This window comes from Zonotrichia albicollis, chromosome 5, assembly GCF_047830755.1.
Source record: "Zonotrichia albicollis isolate bZonAlb1 chromosome 5, bZonAlb1.hap1, whole genome shotgun sequence".
NCBI lineage: Eukaryota > Metazoa > Chordata > Aves > Passeriformes > Passerellidae > Zonotrichia > Zonotrichia albicollis.
This window is the reverse complement of record NC_133823.1, coordinates 32,419,190-32,432,256: the sequence shown is the minus strand read 5'-3', so window position 1 is coordinate 32,432,256 and position 13,067 is coordinate 32,419,190. Positions and strand designations below refer to the sequence as shown.

Genomic DNA, 13,067 nt, shown 5'->3' with positions numbered 1-13,067 from the left:
GCTCAAGCAAATGCTCGTGCAGCAGTTCTGAAGGAGCAGTTGGAGCGAAAGAGAAAGGAAGCATATGAAAGAGAGAAAAGAGCCTGGGAAGAACATGTACGAAAATAAATCTGTTACATGCAGTCATAGTATGTAGGGCCATATCTTTGTATAAATAAAATCCTATACTGTGATTTTTCAAGACAAGTAGTTCTGAAATTGGAGAGAGTATCCTGTGTCAGTCAGAATTCCCTCATTAGAAGCCTAATCTTAAGTATGCTTGCAGGGAGACTTCTGAACATCCTACCTGAGAATCATTAGGATCACCCCAATTATTTTCTTAATTGTCTGTTAATGACCAAAACTTATTTTATTTTCTTTTACTTGTGTGTGCTATGGAACAAGTCCAACTAGTAATATTGTGAGTAGAAAAAGCAGGATGTGAAGCTGAAAAACTGGCATGCAGTGGGCAGTTGTCCTTTGTATGAGTGTGTGGCATTATTGTCCTTTTGTAAGGATTACATGAGCCTAATTGATAATACTGTATTTAATGTGTAAAGTCCTGAAGTACATTTTTGATTTAACTTTTTTTTAATTGCATCTATACAGCTGATTGCAAAAGGGGTAAAGAATCCTAATGTGCCTTTTCATATGGAAGCTACAGAGCATAGTCCTATGAATGGACTACAAGAGTCTGGAGCAGCTGTTCCTAAGCCACAGCTTCCAGTGAAGCCTGGTGTACCTGTCATCTCCATGACTTCTGCTTTGAAGGAAGTGGGTGTGGTAGGTACTTTTGCAAACAGGGTAAAATGAATGGAAAGGCAATAAGTACTGACTGGAACGAGAATGTTTATAGAAAATGTATAGGTTAGCTAGAAAATATTGTTAAGGATGTTTGTTACTTCTAATTAGGGAAAAGAAATTTTAAAAAACTATAAAAAGAAACCAAAGCTTGAAAGCTGTTGAAACACACCTGTATGCTGAAACTGAAATACATGTTCTGAGCAAAATAGCTTATGATGAGCCCTAGGTGGCAGCTTCCATTTGATCAGGGCAGTTTTGTTCAGTTGAACAAGACATCAACTTCCAGCATTTTCATCAGCCCCTTGAAGAGAGGAGTTAATGAGTTGGTTACTTGGTGGAAGTGAGCAGATAAATTTCGAATGATAGGACTATTTTATATTAATGATTGATTGTTTTCAGTGAGCTTGAAAGTGCTGAATATTACAGAGAAGACAAAGCCTAAGATTCTTGAATCTGTTAGTGCTGTCTCTTCTTGTTGTCTAAAAGAGTATCCTAATTTCTATTCTGCATGTTCTCGGTCCTGATATTGTAAAAACTTACATGTTTACCTCAACTGCTTTATGTTACAATTGTGAACCTGAGCTCATGAGTGTAACTGTGTAAAATTTAAATTTTTAACACAATCGATGTTAATTTGAATGCTAGCTTTTTTACATTTGCTTAAGCTCTTTGTAAATTTCAGTGTAGTGTGGTACTTCATACTGTATTCAACCCTGAGGGCTATAGCTGTGGGAATAGAGGTGAAACTTACACTGAAGAATGTGTGTGAAATATAAAATGTTATACCCTGAAAGATGTCAGTTGATAGCTGGAAAAAGAAATCATATTTTGGACAAATACTTAAATCATATTTTTAATAAAGCATATTTTTTCCACATGGACAGTTTGTCTCACAGTAATGCAAGACAGTGACTATAACAGGCTAAAAAATAGCACACAGAGCCATTTGAGTTGGAGAATACAAGCCTAGTACACAGATTCTGAATTCTACATTTTGCCTTCAGTACGTAGTTTGCTTATTTACATAAATTTGTCTCTTTTCCCTTCTGTTTTTTCTTCATAAATTATCCTTGACTCTGTGCTTGCCACTTTTTTTGTTCTCTTGTAGAATTACTCATTTGTAGCATAGGAATTCAGTGTTATCTTGCTGTAGAGGTTGTATCTGGCTTTATCTCTACATGTTTCATTCTCTAAAATCTCATTTGTCTGTTTAAATTGAGTTATTCACTTGCTCATCACTTTTAGATAGTGATTGGTTCAAAGATGGAAGGTGCCCTTGAAATTGTGTCTTTGGGATAGAATAAAACAGAATAATCAAGCATTCTGTTTCAGTCTACCTGCAGTTGACATTGGAAAGGTTTTATTATGTCTATTACTATTCTCAAGATAATTTTTTTCTGACATGTTCTTCTACTTTCTATTTCATGCTTCTGGGACTTAAAGGATGAACATGTAATAACTGCTGTCCAGGAGTCTGAGGAGGAATTGAAAAAGCCAGATTTTGCAGTACAAGTATGTCAAATTATATAGTGTCATTTAGGTATGCTTTCAAGAAAGGCACTATTTTAATACATATGTTGGTCCTTTCAGAACAAGAGAGAAATTCTGAGAAGATTAAATCAAAATCTTAAAGCTCAAGAAGATGAGAAAGGAAAAAAGGAGAGTAAAAATACCTCTGAATCAGCTAGATCTGAAGATGGTAAGGAGCAGCAAGGTGACCAGCCACTTCTGGGAGATCGCAAAAAATGGGAATCTGGGGCCTCTGAGTTGGTCGTTCCTCTAGCTCAGCTGTCAATGGAAGATTCTTTCTCTGGAGCAGAGTGTAAGTTGTTGGGGTTTTTTTGTCACCATGGTATTACTAAATCAGTTTGCCATGTGTAGTGTGTGTTTTTATAAACCAACTACTCTTTATTATCATCTTGTTATCAGTTACAGGTCATGCACTTCTAAAAAGTGGGTGGTTATGTATTCCCTTAAATAAGGAGTGAGGCACAGGCTGAATAGTTAAAAGCCTGCAGGAGATTCAATAAATAATTTCGTAATTTCAACAACAAACAGTTACTTAACTAATAAAAAATAAATTAAAATATATGAAAGATTCTTATTTAACTTGAAAGTCCTGTTGTTGTGTTATCAGTAGTGAAGAAACAACTGAGGGTTTTTCTCTATTTAGATCTGTAACTTATGTTAAGCCTTTCTTAGTGTTTTCCTTTCTTAAATCAAGACTGTTATTCCAGATTTTCCACTTTCCTTCTCTGTTTTATTGGTTGAAACCTCTTTTTCCTGGTTTCACTATATCTTACTAAAAGTCTGTTTCGCATTGTAGAAGGAAATAATCATTGAGAATGTGACAGACTTGCATCTTTGCATAGTAGTTTTATAGTGCTAGAATCAAGAAACTTTTTACTCCGGTTTTCTTTGGTGCTTTGTGTCCTGTTTTCCTTGGAGGGAGAATGAACAGAAATAAATGTCAAAGGATAGCAAGACAAGAAACTTTCTTGTTTACCATTTCAAGTAAAGTTCAAGACAACTCCGTGCCAATGAGACATTGCTCATACTGCTTTCTTTTGGAGTGTCTGAATTTCTGAAAAGAGCTGCTGCTGCTGCTATTAAGTTGCATATGTCAACTGATATTGAATAACTCTGTTATTGATTGGAATTGGAAGAAGAAAAACTCTAGATAAGCAAAGTCTTTAGGCTGTCTGATTTAGGCTGAGATGACATGAGTTCTGGCTTTGTCACCTTTTTCAAGTTTTTTGGAGGTTGTTTGTTTGATTATTTATTATACAGAAAATGAATAGAAAATTCTAATTTAGAGAAGTTTTTCTATTTGTGTTTGTGTCCCAACAGGTCAAACTCTGGGAGAAGTAATTAAGTTAGATATTGGTGAACCTCACAGGAAAGTCTGGGGCAAAAGCCCAACTGATTCAGTTCTGAGGATCCTAGGAGAAGCAGAGCTGCAGCTGCAAACTGACATCCTTGAAGAACAAGATGAGATCAATGGTAAGCACAGTGGGTAATTATCTGCACTGCAAGTGTAGTGACAGTTTATCTACTGAGAAAGATTTTGAAGTAATAGAAGCATATTCTTATACTCTCTCTTGCTTTCTACTTCTGGGTGTTGCCTCAGTTCTGAATGTAAGCACAAGCTGATACTGGAGGACACCAAAATATTTCAAACTCAGTGGAGTGGTAAGAAATTAAGCAGGGTGTGCTGAAAGGAAAGGATCTTCATTTTGCTGAAAAGTCTTAAACTTTGCCTTTTAATAGAAACAATCCTATTTTTTGAAAGGATGTCATCATCTGAATATTTCATTAGATGCTTCCTGTAACTTTGTTGGCAGCATGTGACTTACATATCAGTTGATTTTATTTTATTTTTTCTGCCCGGTCCGCTCCTGCCCTTAGTCCTTTGTAAGGACAAAAGGACTTACATTTATTCCCAGTATAAACTGGTACTAATGATAATGTAACATAAGAAATTAGGATTTTAATATTTCTAGCTTTCTTCTTTATATAGTTGTACTAAAAGCATGCAGATTTTTTCTTTTGTTTTCCTTTAAAGAAACAAAAATCCCCAATTTACCTTATTAGCCACATTGCAGTTTATAATCTGAATATAGTAAAACACTATTTACATAATAGACTCATTTTCTGTTAGATACTGCAGAACTTCTTGAAGGAGATCATCAGTCTTTATCAGAGGAGAAGGAAGAGAAGGCTTTTTCTCCTGTTGGAACTCAGTCTGCAGTACCAGTTGGTGTTACAAAGTCTGTCATAACTGTACCAGAAGAATCTCAAAAAACTGGACCCACCCTGGTGCAGAGCAACGCTATTGTGCTGGATGGTAGCTCATTTCATCAGTAATTCTACTTAAAATCTGTTTATTGAATGCAATAAATGAAGTAACAATCTTGTATACTTTTATATCTTCCCATAATTAATGTGCAGGTTTTTATCAACACATTTTAGGTAGGACCAGGTGCTCTCTATGCCTGTGTTGTAATCTGATTCAGTAATGTATTTACTAGATTTCCTGAAACATTTTTGTGTGCTTATAGAAAACTTCAGAGAACAAGTAGAATTCCAAAGTGCTTCAAACTTTTTGTTCTTAATTTGATGGGGTTTTGGTTTATTTTTCCCCATCAATTGTGCTGGAATCTTTTCTCCTATGATATCAGCATCCTTTTGATCTCTAGGTGTGTGTTGCTGAGGTTTTTAGAAGACATGGTTCATTGGAGCTTTAAGACACACTTCTGGTATCAGAAAAAACCCAAAACTTTTAGCTCTGGGATTACAAAACTTCTGCTGTTTCTGCAAATTTATTTAAGATGAAGGATTTAAATGTAATCTTAAAATGTATACTTCCCCATCTTTTTGCTTGATTGGAATTAATTTTTAATGAGGTAAATGACTATTAATTTTAGAGCCTGATGATTTGGAAGCAGAAGTGCTGGAAGAAATGGAAGATAAAATGCACCAGAGTAAGGAGAATAAGGAGTTCCCTAGCACTGTTAATGAAGTGTGGGTAAAAGAGAAAGAAGATGTGTAAGTACTCTCTTCTGACCTCTCTCTCCAGTTCAAACAACTGAGCCTTAACTGAGTTTTATTTGGACATGTTAGTTAAAATTACACTTAACTAAAGCTTTATTGCTTGCTGCTGTGTTAGTTTTACTGCACTTGATGACTTCAATAGATTAATGACCATTTTTTACATGGCATTTCCCCATGATGTGATGTGTTATAATAGGGCACAACATGACAGAATGAATGGGGCAGCTTCAGAGAAAGAAGCACTCAACAAGGTGCAACCACAGAAGGAAGCTCCAGCAGGTCAGTGCCAGTCTCATGTTCAATGGCTTGGCAGTGTGGGGTGCTTGAGTCACCCCTCCTCACTTCATTAACCCCAAATGAGCAAGTTTTTTATTTGCTTCTTCAGTTCTTATTTCTAAAAAAGAAATTTCTTTTGGATTAGGAAGACAAATTGTGGGTATTATGTTTGTCGCTTTGGAGGAGGCCATGTTACAAGAAAGCTACACTGTGTATAGGTCAACAGGACAGTGGCCCATACTGATGAACGTCAACTTTGAGAATGTTGCAGCTTTTTCACATAACTATTTAGGATGTAATGAGATCTAATTATTTACTTAACAGAAGTGTTGCTTTGTTTATACACATTTCAAATGAGTACTGAGCTGCAGCTCAATATTTTAAGTGGCTGCTGATGACAATATTTGATCTTTATTGCATAGAATTGCTTGTTCTTGGAGGTCTGGGAGGTAACTTCAGAAAAAACACTCTCAGTGCTGTAAAGTATCATTGGTGATATTCTTGCATCTAGTTAAGGGTGGCTTAAACAAACTAGATAGGCTTTTCCCCGTTTGGGCAAATTATATTGAGATAACTTCAAAGAGATCTAGTATAAGGTGATAAGCAATGGTTGAAAATGGATGACACAGTATCAGACATGGACTGGATAATGAGAAAATAGAAGGTCTGAGACCAGAGCAGGCTATAGCTGAGGGTTGTATATTTTCCAAAAGTTAAAATGTGAAAATTCACATTGTAATTGCTCTTAATAAAATGATCAAAAATATTTTAGTATTTTTAAAGTGCTATCTACTTTTCTCTTTAATTGTATAAGAGAAACTAGTTAGGTAAATTCACAGCAGTTACCTTTTCCTTAAATATCTTGGGGTTTTAATCTGGTTGGATTTGTAACAGACTTTTTTTCACCATATCAGAAACTTGTTCCAGTGACTCTCAGCAAGCTGAACCCTTATTCCAGAGGGTAATACAGCCCACAGCTGTACCAACAGCCTCACCAGTTCTGTCAGCTCAGTCTTCACAGGAAGAGTCTTTTGTACCTCGTTCACGTTCCATATCACCAGCAAGAAATAAAGGCAAAAATTCATTGTTGATTGGACTTTCTACAGGACTTTTTGATGCAAATGACCCAAAGGCAAGTTTAAATAACGAAAAAGAAATACTTTTTTGTTCTATAGTATTATTCTTACTTTCTTATTGAAGTTGAATGAAGCCAGAAAGATGGCACAACTCTTCAAGCAGGTTTTTGTATTTGTCAAGCCATGTCTGCCCTGTAGTTCAACTGCACTGTGCTCATAATATCAGCAAGCCTCATGCAGCACTGAAAGTCTCTGGTTTCACCATTCAACATTCTATGTTCCAGGTGTTTGTGAAGGAATTCCACTCTTTTTCTGAGACATTACTGAGGGAGTTCATGAAGACATTCCTAACTTGCCCTATCTGCTTTCTTCCTTTTGTGCAGTCTTTTAGAATGATCGCTGCCTTGCCATCATAAACAATCACTGAACAGGGCAGCAAAGATGTCTTGTCATTCCTGCCAACCAAGCGATTTTTTCCTGTAGGATCCAATCTACTAGCACAGCTTCTGGCTGTAAAGCAGAAAGCCTGAAGAATAGTGAAATCTCATTTTAAAGTATTTTGTAAACTCAAGCTGTCTTTAATATTGTTACCAACCAAGCTTTCTATTGTTTTTGTAGATGTTGAGAACATGTTCACTCCCAGATCTTTACAAACTGTACAGAACTTTAGTTGATGTTCCCAGTGTAGCAGATGTGCAACATCAACATAATCTTGAAACAGATGATACAGAAGATGAGCAAGCCAAAGAAGGACCCTCTGACTCTGAGGACATGTGAGTGTATCAAGTTTATCAAGTGTTTTAACAGGCATCTTAGTTCAATAATGTTTTTGGTTAGACACTAACTGTTATACACCCTATTACCAGCATGGAGTTTTTACCCAGATTTTAAATATTTTGTATTGGATCATCATTTACTTTAAGTCTTGTTCCAGAGAATTGAGAAGCTAATGGGGTACACTGCATACAATAGCTGTCTGAATTTCCTTCCCAAAATCTATCCAAGGTCTGTCTGGTGTCTGCAACTTGCATTTTGCTCAAGAAACTCAAAGTTGATTGCTATTGCTCTTCTAGAACTAAAAAATTCTTGAATATTTCCTTTCTTTCTGTGTTCTGGGAATCTTGCTCATTTATCTACTCCACTGTTTAATTAGAATGTTCTTCAAGTCCCTCAAAATCTGACCCCGGAATTGACTATTCCCCACAGCTTTGATAGTCTGGTGTATCTAGTCTGCTTAGATCTAGATCTATATTTTGCTCCAGACACATTTTTATCTGAATTGAAATTGTTATATTTGCCAGGGTTCTATAATAGTGCACAAATACAAGGATTTTGAAATTACCTTACTAATAAAGTTGAATTGAGGACTTACTATCTTTTTATGAGATTGTGGGATATCTGTTTATTCCCTGTGTTTTGCATGATACAAAGGTGTCAGTGCTGTAGTCATATTGGACTGAGGTCACAAATAGCTGGGGCAGGAGGGTGGAGTGTGTCTCTTTTTTTTTTTTTTTTCCCTCCAGCTAGACTGGCTTTCCAATTTGCTGCTAACAAAAGAAATGAGCTCTTTCTACAGTGCTTGTCTTGCAAAGTATTAATTATATAAACTTTATATCACATTCCTTTAGTATGTTTGGAGAGACGGACACAGATTTGCAGGAGCTCCGGGATTCAATGGAACAGTTGCTTAGGGAGCAGCCTGGTGAGGAACTGAGTGAAGAAGAGGAGTCTACTTTAAAGGCTAATGCCATGGAATGTATAACAAATGGTACTGAGCTGGATGAAGGAGATGAAAATAACCCCAGCAGTGAAAGTGCTCTTAATGAAGAATGGCAGTCAGGTATAATTTCTGTTACAGCTGTTTTATAAGTTAGTTATTCATGTTAATAATGTTATTCATGTTAATAATGATTTAGCTTATAACAAAGTAAAGCTCTAATTGATAATTTTTATACATAAGTTTAAATAAAACAGATTGTATTCAGACTTTCTGAATGTTAAGGTCAACATCTAAGCAACACTCCATGTTGCAAATTAAAACTTTGCTGGTTGTGGGGTAGTGATGGTAAGGGCCTTTTTCTCTAAATTGTCTAAAACTTGGCTTCAAGGAAGATCAAAGACAGAATGCATTGTACGTCTTGAATAATTCATGGCTGTAAGTGTGAAAAAGAAATAGCAATTGACATGACTGGAATATCTGGGATTCAGCTTAAATTACAGTTAAGTAATTTAACAGGCAATCAGAAGGAACATGAAATTGTTCACCTTGTCCTTAGCCAAAATTAGGTATTAATGCAGTCAGACTAGAAGTGAGACAGATAAATTAATTACCGCTTTTAGCATTTTGCATTAGCTATGCACAACTTCCTGAAGTCTCATTTCTGTATTTTAAATTCTTGTGGAAATGGAAGTATTTTACTCTTGCTGGAAAATGAAGTGCAGCTAGAAATATAGTTATGAAAGGATGCAGAAAATCAGTAACTCATCTAAAACAAAGCTTTTGTGTACTTTTTATTGAAGACAATTTTCAACAAATCGAACATCTAATAATACATTCCAATAATTATTTTAAGGTAAAATAAACTTTGTTACTGTCTTTAATTTTGTGGCATGCTGATGTTATACACTGATAACATGCAACACTACCTGTGTATGTGATTCTGCTGTTGTTCTAAGTGCTGGAGTTTAATACAAGTGTCCTACCTTCTAGATATTCCGTAAGAATTTCAAGTTTCATTGTTGGGGCAGGGAGGAAGGCAGGGCAGCCTTCAAAAGGGTAACAGATAAAACCTGAGACAAAATCTGTTCAAGATCTAGATGTTAAATAGAGGATTAGAAATAACCTAATGAGTTTTTAACCCATATACAACTTTTTATTTTATTGTTACTTTCTTATTGATTTGACTGTTGATACTTGAATGAAGGATGTGATTTGGCCAGGACTATACCTTAGACTAGTCATATATAAGAATTGCAAGTAGTAGGGTTCTAATACTACCTCATGAAGTCTGTGATCCACCAGGTAATAGTATTTAAAGGTTTGGTATACACTCTGAAATGTATGATGTTTTTCCATGGGAGACAAGTTCTCTCCAAATTTGAATGCTTATTTAAGAAAGTATTTTTTCCTGCATTTTACAATGGAATTTTACATAAGAATTCTGTCTTGTATTTTTTAAAACATTCTTTTTGTTAGATTTATCTCGTTTTACCATTACAAACCTATTTTCAAGGTTTCTGAAGCCTGTAAGCAAAACTATCTTGATTTCTCTCCTGGATCTTATTGCGCCACTTGGCATACTTAATTTGCTACACAAAGGAGATGCACTTATAAAAGAGCAAGGAACTCTGTAGCTAAATCAGTATTGGGTTTTTTAGACTTGCTCCATGGAACAAGATGCATCTCAGGGCAGAAAGCAATGGATGGGTAACATGCATGTCCTCATTTTTTGCTAGAAGACAGCTGCTTCATTAAGGAATTCCTTTCCCTTGTGTGGGACAGCCACCAACCCTTCATGAGTTTCATCTCAGAAATATAGAGTGGTGGTATGGAACTTGACCTACTTTGCTAACTAAAATTCTGCTTTAAGACTATACCATGTTTTCCTTCAGGCTGAATATCCCTATGGCTAATTGTCAGAGTGGGGATTTCATGGGGATAGCTGGATGCTTCCCCTTGTGATTCAGGATTTTTTTTCAAGAAAGAGACTATTCCTATTTTCTTGCACATTGTCAGAACATCTGCCAACATCATCCAGTGCTCCTGAGCTTGCCCATTTGGTTGCTTTTAAAGGATATTTGTTTTAGTGATTTAGAAGCAACATGAGGAATGTAGAACTGAGGGGGTTTTACTGTTGTTTTCTTTCTTTCTAGATAATAGTGATGGAGAGATTGCCAGCGAATGTGAAGAATGTGATAGTATCTTCAGCCATTTAGAAGAGTTGAGATATAACCTGGAGCAGGAAATAGGCTTTGATAAATTAATTGAAGTTTATGAGAAAATAAAGGTTTGTGGAATAAGCTCAAGTGGAAATATTTGAAGAAACAAGCACCTAGCACTGTTTGCTGTGCCAGTTAACTAATTACTTTGTGTAACTAGAGTAAAAGGTTTTTTCTATAGTCTTTTAATCTGTTTTGGCACACTAAACTCTTATCAGAGAAAATGCCTGGCCAGTGGATTAAAGAGAAAATCTTCTGGTTTAATCATGAATTGCATTTAATAGATTTGAACTACTTAATTTTATACCCATTTTCATTTTGGCAACATGGTTTGTTCTTTCCACTAGGCTATACTTGAAGATGAAGATGAAAATATTGATGTTTGTTCAACTGTAGTTCAGACTGTTCTTGGAAATGAGCACAAACACCTGTATGCCAAAATACTTCATCTGGTAATGGCAGACGGAGCCTACCAAGAAGGTAATCTCAATGTATCCTGGCAATTATGGCTGGTCTTATGTTCTTTCTTGGTCATATACAATATAGGTTCTAATGTACTTTTAAAACATCATAGTATCACAGACTTGAGAAAATGTCTCTGCTTTAGTATATTGATTGACTAAAATAATTAAAGTTTTCCACAAAGGTTATTTTTATTCCTGCAACAAAATGTGGCAAACTTACTGACTACTCTGATTTAACAGAATTTGCATGTGCAGTCAACTGTAACAATAATTGGCCAACAAAAGGTACAATATAATTATTTAATTTCTGTAAAACAGTTTCACAGATGGGGAGAGGAAATCCAGCACACAACTTGCAGAATCAAAACCAATTTTACCTTAAGAATTAATGAACTTTTAGCTAAAATAGTATTATGCTTTCTATTATGTTACTTTTAATAGGTTGCACCATCACTCCTTTTCTGAAAATTTCATGGGGCTCTTTATCCTATAATTAGCTTTTTTCAGAAGACCTTGATGTGTATGAACCATCCATCTTATTTGGTGTCTCAGTAATACATGAAAATAATTCATTTTGCCCTGGAGCCCTGCCCAGCTTAGCAGAGGTTACAAGGCAGATGGATGTTGCTCCATCTTTCAGAGTCACGCTTATGAAAAACCACACAGACCACCATCAACAGTGGAATGATTTTGGTTTTTTTTTCATTTCTCTCATGTCAGGAATTTAACTGCAGTTATGTATTTTTAGATTTCTAATGATGAAAGTCTTCACTGGAGAGGAGAAAAAGAAGAAATCTAAGATTTTAATTAGTTTTATAGTAATCAGAAGCATCATATATTGGTTTTAGAAGTATGTGCAATGATCACTATTTAATGCATTTCAATTTTCAAAAAAATATTCTAATGCATGTTAACCAATAAGTACTTTCTGCATCTTTTAAATTCTTTTACAAATGTGTTACATTGGTAGTGCAAGGTCAAGTAGGGGTACAGCTTTTTATGTCTTTTATATGTGAATACTTGGGAGGTGTCTTAAAACTAGGTAGAAAAACATAATTGTTTTTTTTGAAATTCTAATCCAAATTACGTTTTCCCAATTTTTTTTTTCTACTGATCTAGAACTGCTAGGTAAGAACAATCATTTCCATGTTGTTTTCATGCTGTGTTAGACAACTGTGACAGAGAAATGTCTGAAAAATATTTTTCAGGCACAATTTCTTGATTTAGTGGCAAATTCGGAAAGATGCACTGCAGTAGTCCATTTTTCAAGTGTCCAAAAGACTGGCAATGTAAAATAATAAGAAAATGGTTACTATAGTGTCACCATTTTCTTTTGCTTGCTACTCTGCTTTAAGGATAGTTTAAAACTAGTACTAAGAGACTTAAATGAAAATTTGCTGAAATGTTGGCATATAAATTATAAGCTGTTGTCTGAGTGAATCCTATTAAAAAGAGCTGACTTTCATCTGGGAAAATGCTGATTAACAAGTGGCTATTTTTATTAGATTCAGTTCTAATTCTCTATTTTACAAATCTGTGGTAGCATCCAAAAACGATAAGAAAAAGTAATTCTATACATTTCAGACACTTGAATTAAAAAGTCCTATGCTAATAGGGGTGAATAGAGGACAAGTGACAGACAGAATGATCTTCATGAGCTTCTGTCTCCAAAGTCTTATACTCTTCAAATAAGAAATGTTGGGAGAAAATCTCTGTTCCTCTTTCCTAAGAGGATTGTTCTAACTGAAGCAGGCCACTTGAGGTGCAATTATCTTAAATTCACTAATCCAAGATGACACAATTTTCAATATTTGTGTGTAGCGCTTTAAGGCAGCTTTGGTCATGGTCACCTCACTGGTGACAGACTTTGTGTATTCTTGTGTTATTGCTTAGTGAGTTGTGGTTTCTAGATTGTTTTGTAACCCTAGCTTCCCTTGTGTCTGTGTGTGTCTCTGTTTCACACTGTCTCTCCCCC

General features: G+C 35.4%; 1 protein-coding gene across 14 annotated transcripts in view; it reads left to right on the top strand.

Moving 5' to 3' along the window:
- Positions 1-13,067, top strand: part of NEK1 (NIMA related kinase 1) — a 42,301-nt gene that overhangs the window by 27,676 nt on the left and 1,558 nt on the right. For 13 of the 14 annotated variants that reach the window (XM_074541226.1, XM_074541233.1, XM_074541236.1 and 10 more), the window contains 13 exons: positions 1-96; positions 589-762; positions 2,227-2,295; positions 2,374-2,605; positions 3,634-3,786; positions 4,445-4,630; positions 5,211-5,331; positions 5,534-5,616; positions 6,528-6,745; positions 7,308-7,462; positions 8,318-8,529; positions 10,563-10,696; positions 10,976-11,108. In XM_074541226.1, the coding sequence (XP_074397327.1) occupies positions 1-96; positions 589-762; positions 2,227-2,295; positions 2,374-2,605; positions 3,634-3,786; positions 4,445-4,630; positions 5,211-5,331; positions 5,534-5,616; positions 6,528-6,745; positions 7,308-7,462; positions 8,318-8,529; positions 10,563-10,696; positions 10,976-11,108 (1,966 nt within the window). Of the gene's footprint in view, positions 97-588; positions 763-2,226; positions 2,296-2,373; positions 2,606-3,633; positions 3,787-3,913; positions 4,019-4,444; positions 4,631-5,210; positions 5,332-5,533; positions 5,617-6,527; positions 6,746-7,307; positions 7,463-8,317; positions 8,530-10,562; positions 10,697-10,975; positions 11,109-13,067 lie in introns of those variants that run through there. The other variant, XM_074541237.1, reaches the window with a different exon arrangement.